The following is a 5,776-nucleotide window of genomic DNA, read 5'->3' as shown; positions in this document are numbered from 1 at the left end:
GCATTAATATTTTTATTTATTAATGCACATAGGTATACATATATATAACTTTTGTTTTAGATGACTTTGTAGAATGTCATGTGTTCCATTTCCAACTAAAGAAAAGTAGGAATAGACATGAAATCAGATATTTTATAGTGTTCCCTTGCACAAGGTAAAGTTTTAATTGCCACTTTGTCCTGGACCTAAGCTTGCAGATACTTCATTGCTAAGCTTGAGTGTCTGTAAATAAGTACATGATTCCCTGAATTGAAGCCCCTTCTGGTTTGATCAGAATTCAATTGGATATGTACGCTGTATTTTTTAACTAGTTCAGTAATGTGCAGTGTATGAAGCAGGTGCATTATTTGACAGCCAATAAAAGAACTGGAATAGTACCATTGATGTCAAAATATTGAAATTCATAGCACTATTTATTTCTCACTATATGCTGCATCTGCAATTTTAAGGAAATAGCTATGAACAGTGAAAATAAATTAATGTGTAAAACTGCAAGTGTAAAAATATCTATACCTAATAATAAAGCCAATTTTTTTTTCCTATAAATAGTTTATTAGCAATTCTTGCTAAATGTGGATTTCAAATTTCTCTCATTTTACTTTTAAGGTATCAGTCAGGACAGTAAAGTTGCAAAAATAAAAAGGTTACTTCAAAACAAACAAAAAAATGGACTGAATTATTATTCCACCCATAGCTTTCACAAGGAAAATAGAAGCAGCAGATTGAGGCCTGTTTTCATATTCGATAGGGAATCAGATAAATGGCAGGCAGCTTGCTCTGATAAGGCCTTGCTCTGGGCATAACCTCTTTCTCTGAAAGCCTCTTACTATGCATAGAGTAAGGCAGCACTGGCTATCTGTGCAGCTGCACCTTGACACAAATATATCTGCACCCAAGATGAAGCAATCCCACAGAAATTACAGCAAGGGGATTGTATTTAAGGAGGGGGTGTAGCAAGCTCATGCTGGCCTTTTTTCTCATGCTACAGTCTCTAGATTTAAAAAAAAGACTTTGCTACATGACCAGATCCTTATACTTTTTTAAGTTTTATCCGATACTGTATTTATAGAAAAAGAACAGCTAAAACTGCTTTGCAATCACTGATGTAAAAAAAAAAAAAATAATAAAAAAAAATTTTTGTACAATATTTTTTTTTTAGTTTGGGATACATGTATAAAATGGCTCAGTTATCTACCACAGCTGCTCTAGCAAGTTCTTGGATACCACTAACAGGCCATGTTTTCCAGATCTCCTAATATTTGAGTGTTTTTTTAAATGATGAATACACATTTGAAAGAGAATATATTTATGAACATTTGCAAAATATGATCTGCTAGTGGTTCCTAAGGACAGGTTTGAAAAGCACTATTAATATTTAAGGGGTCTTTTAAGGGAAAAAGAAGAAGTAGGATTTCTCAAAATACTGGAGTTTAGCTGTTGGGGTAAACCAAGATAACCAAGACAAACATCATCAGAATCATACCATACAACCTAATTTTGTTTATGAAAACAAGCATTTTATTGTACTTGCCACATAATGGTGGTCTACTGGAGATCAGAACCAATAAACCTTCAGAAGCTTCTCTAGTAATGGAAAAACCAGTGCCCATCACTAGCTAAGTGGTGTCTCCCCCCCCCCCCCCCCCCAAATTTGGGCCAATAACTGCTTCTTATATAGAGCAATGGGGAATAGGGAGGAGGGAAGGGGTGGGGAGGTTGATATGCATGCACACCTGCTACTATTTTGGTGGGTCAAAAAAGGGCTTAAAGAGGAACTGTAGTGAAAATAACTTTTTGAAAAAAATGCCTTATTTTTCATTTTTTTTTAACAATATTTATTTATAAATTATTTAGTCAGTGTTTTGTTTATTATTTTATTCATCACAGGTGGTAACACCTTTAGTACTGAGAAGTGATGACTGCGGAATGTTTGTTTCTGAAAGTTCTATGCACAGAGAGATATACTGCCTGCTTGGAAAACAGCTGTTATTTCTCATAATGCAACGAGGCTCACAGACAACAAACTGTCAGGACCATGGTCATGACTAGGGTTGCCGCGGTTTACCGGTTTCACGATATATCGCGGTATTAATTTACATGGTAACCGTACCGTGCGCAGTTCCGAAATACCGGTTTGCCCTATTTCCGGGTTGATTTCAGGCGCTGGCTGCGTACGCGTCCTGTAATGATGACGCGAGTGCAACCTGCCGCGACCTGTAATTTAAACGCTGCTCCCCTAGCGGCTGGAGCGCACACGCACCTACGCACCACGTAGGCACGTACTCCTCCTCCTGCCTTCCCGCCCAGAGTCTGTGAGTGCTGCGTACTGCCGCTGCGTAGCTTGTACGACCCAGGAGGGAGCCATATTTCCAGCCAGGCCAGCAACAAAGTAAGGCAAGGGGGAAACGCCCTAGAGCCACCCTAAAGGAAAAAATAAGGGCATCGCCACGCCAACGCCAATTCGCCACCACCACCACCTTAAGGGTATGTATTCCAGCCCCACCTGACCTCATGGCCTGCCGCCTGAGAGCCTCCCCCACTGTGTCTGACTCTGGGGCCTGGGCCTGCCTGCCACTGCCAGCCTGAGCCAGCTAGGAAAGCAGACCCTGGCTGCACGGTGCACCTGCTGCATGTATTTAGAGAGTTTAGCCTGTGTGAGTGCAAGCAAGTCATTTGATCCCCAATGTGTCTGACTACCTGTGCTGTGCATAAGCTCGTCTGATCACAAGTTGTAATTTGATCTCTCCCAGTCCTCGTGCCACTGCCACTGCCACCAATAAGCTAGTTGTAAAAGAGAATTGCACTGCAGAATGCTACCTGAGGAGGATTTCCACCAGCCACAGATCATGCAGGCTGAGGCAGCAGAGATGCAGCCAGCTGAGTCAAGAAATATGCAGGATGCTGATCCTAAGATGCACAGAAGAAGTAATATGCAGGAAGTGGAAATTGAGCTACACAAAAGCATGCAGGCAACAGAGCCACAGCAAACGGCAGAAAGAATCCTGCTCCATCCACCAAATAAAAAAGTCAAATCTGCAGCATGGGAACATTTTGGATATCCCAAAAACGACCGTGGCTTTGTCATGGAGGACGGATTTCCAGTATGTCGCAATTGTGGGCGAAAAGTGGCTGCCAAAGGAGGAAACACCTCGAACATGTTTGCTCATCTCCGAGAACACCATCCCTCTGTGTCTCACTCTCTACAACATAGCAAGGTATGTATCCATCCATTCCCATTTCAATTTCCTCACTGCCTAATTTTTTATCAATGCTGCATTATTGCTGTGTACTTTAACTCATAGGCCTGTGCATGCCTGTGCAACCAGAGACGAAGCACCCTCATGTATTTTACGTTTTTTTAACATATATCAGTGGAAAAGTTGCAACATTATTACAGAAAACACCCTGACCTGCTCTCTGTTTCATTATTTACTGTCAGCTTGCTTCTTACCAGCCCTGATAAAATCCCCGAGATTTGCTGCTCATGAATCATTATCTGCCTGTGCCTGAGTCATTATAGCAAAGCCAGACTGAATGCTCAGTCTGGGATTTTATCGGGGCTCATGGGCTGATAAGAAGCAATCTGAATGAACAGTAAATAATGAAACAGAGAGCAGGCCAGGGTAGGTGTTTTCTCTAATGTTCCAACTTCCTACTAATATGGTAAAAAACATGAGGATGCTTTGTCTCTGCTTTACTTTAAATGTAAATTATATATACATATTTTAGTGAGTGATTTTGTGGTAATTGTTTCTTCTTTCTGTAGGATGAAGCTAAGAAAACTGAATATTCCAGCACTGTTCAACCAACTGTCATGCAGTCATTTATAAAGGGAACAAAATTAGACCCCAAGTCTAAACAAGCCAAAGATTTGAACCGTGCTGTGGCATACTTCATTGCCAAGGACATGATGCCCTTAAGATTAGTGGAAAAACCTGGCTTTCTACACCTGATGAAAAAGGCCATCCCACTGTACAAGGTGCCATCAAGAACATACTTTTCCAGTAATGAAATACCTCGCATGTACAAAGAAGTGAGATCCAGTGTTGAACAACAGCTGAAGGAAGCTATGTGGTATGCAGTCACCACAGACCTGTGGACCAGTAGCAGCGGAGGAGGGGAACCATTCATTAGTTTTACAGTCCACTACCTCTCTTCAGATTGGAAACTGATATGTCATTGCTTGGAAACTCTCTTTTTTCCAGAAGACCACACTGCAGAACACATCTCTGAAATGTTTGACAACATTCTCCAAGATTGGAATCTTCCAAAGGAAAGCCTGTGTGGAATTACTACAGACAACGCGTCAAATATGATAGAGTTCCCTTGTTTTTGGCTCACATGTTTTGGACTTAATTTAAATTTGGCCATTAACAAAGTCTTGAAAATGCAAAGGGTAGAATCAGCTGTCAGAGCCTGCCGACATTTAGTACAGGCTTTTTCTAGGAGTTGGAAAAAGAAAAGAGATTTAAAAAAGAAACAGTCAGACCTGGAACTTCCTGAGCATGCCCTAATCCATGATGTGGTAACAAGGTGGGGATCTACATTTGAGATGATCTCCAGGTTCCTGGAACAGCAACAGGCTGTCTGCGCAGTGCTGGCCATTGACCGAGGTACATGGCACCTCATGCCAAAAGACAGCGACATTGCCACTCTTGAGAATGTCAACAAGATTCTTCAACCACTTCATGAGCTCACTGATGCCCTTGCCTCTGAGAAACGGGTCACACTGTCCTCACTCACACCAATACTTGAGCACATTGGCAATGAAATCCTTAAGGAGCAAACTGAAGACAGCATACTTACCTCACAGATGAAGACTATAATGAGGGAAGACTTGCTAGAAGGAAGATACACAGAGTCAATGCAACGTGTGTTGCACATCTCCTGCTTACTAGATCCGCGATTTAAGAGAAGCTTTTGTAAAAACCTGGATGACACAGTTGAGGCATGTATTGAAGAAGCTGAGAATCTTGCACCAATGTCACACTCACTAGAAGAATCCACTCCAGTAAATGAAGGAGCAGAGGGAACAGAAAGCCGTAGCACTACCAGTAGTACCAGTACCACCACCACCACTAAGAAAGAGAAGGGTCTATCTGGGTTGCTACAGCGAATCACATCATCCCGGCAGAACAAGGCAACATTAGGAAATGAAAACATTCATGAAAAAGTGCTGTCCGAAGTGTCCATGTACATATCTCTTCCTACTATCAGCAGTGACGCTGACCCTCTTTCTTGGTGGAAAATGCATAGGCAAGAAATGCCTCGTCTGGCAAATGTGGCAAGAAAGTATCTCTGCATACCTGCAACAAGCGTGCCTTCAGAGAGATTCTTTAGTACCAGCGGACATATCCTGTCTCCTCAGTGGTCAAGGATGAGCCCTGAAACTCTCAACATGCTTACATTTCTTCACCATAACCTGGCCTAAACAAATACATGTTAATCTCCGACTCTCATGATGAATTGTGAATGTGAATTTCATGTCAGATAGATGGGTCGAATTGGATAATTTCCGACAGGTCTGATCTGATTTCCGATCGTTTTTCTGATTGATTTGCATTGATCATCTAAGTGGTCAGAAAATCAATCAGGAAAACGATCGGAGATCCGATCGGATCTGTCTGAAATTATCTAGTATAGGTCGACCCATCTGTCTGATGGGAAATTGCATGGTGCACAACTTTAGTGACTGTAATATACTCATTGAATACCAGTCTGGTGGTGGTGGTACTGGTACTCAGCCCAGGGCCTGGCATAAAGTGTCTGTGAGTGA

At 41.7% G+C, this 5,776-nt stretch overlaps 1 protein-coding gene across 1 annotated transcript; it reads left to right on the top strand.

The window, feature by feature from the left end:
• Positions 1-2,810: 2,810 nt before the first annotated feature.
• On the top strand, positions 2,811-5,431 carry LOC137545032 (E3 SUMO-protein ligase ZBED1-like). The gene is made up of 2 exons (XM_068266141.1): positions 2,811-3,215; positions 3,767-5,431. The coding sequence occupies exons 1-2, from the start codon at positions 2,811-2,813 to the stop codon at positions 5,429-5,431; spliced, it is 2,070 nt and encodes a 689-aa protein (XP_068122242.1).
• Positions 5,432-5,776: the final 345 nt, after the last annotated feature.

This window comes from Hyperolius riggenbachi, chromosome 2 (assembly GCF_040937935.1).
Source record: "Hyperolius riggenbachi isolate aHypRig1 chromosome 2, aHypRig1.pri, whole genome shotgun sequence".
Taxonomy (NCBI): domain Eukaryota; kingdom Metazoa; phylum Chordata; class Amphibia; order Anura; family Hyperoliidae; genus Hyperolius; species Hyperolius riggenbachi.
Note: the sequence above shows the minus strand (reverse complement) of the source record. Positions and strands in the feature narration are given on the sequence as shown.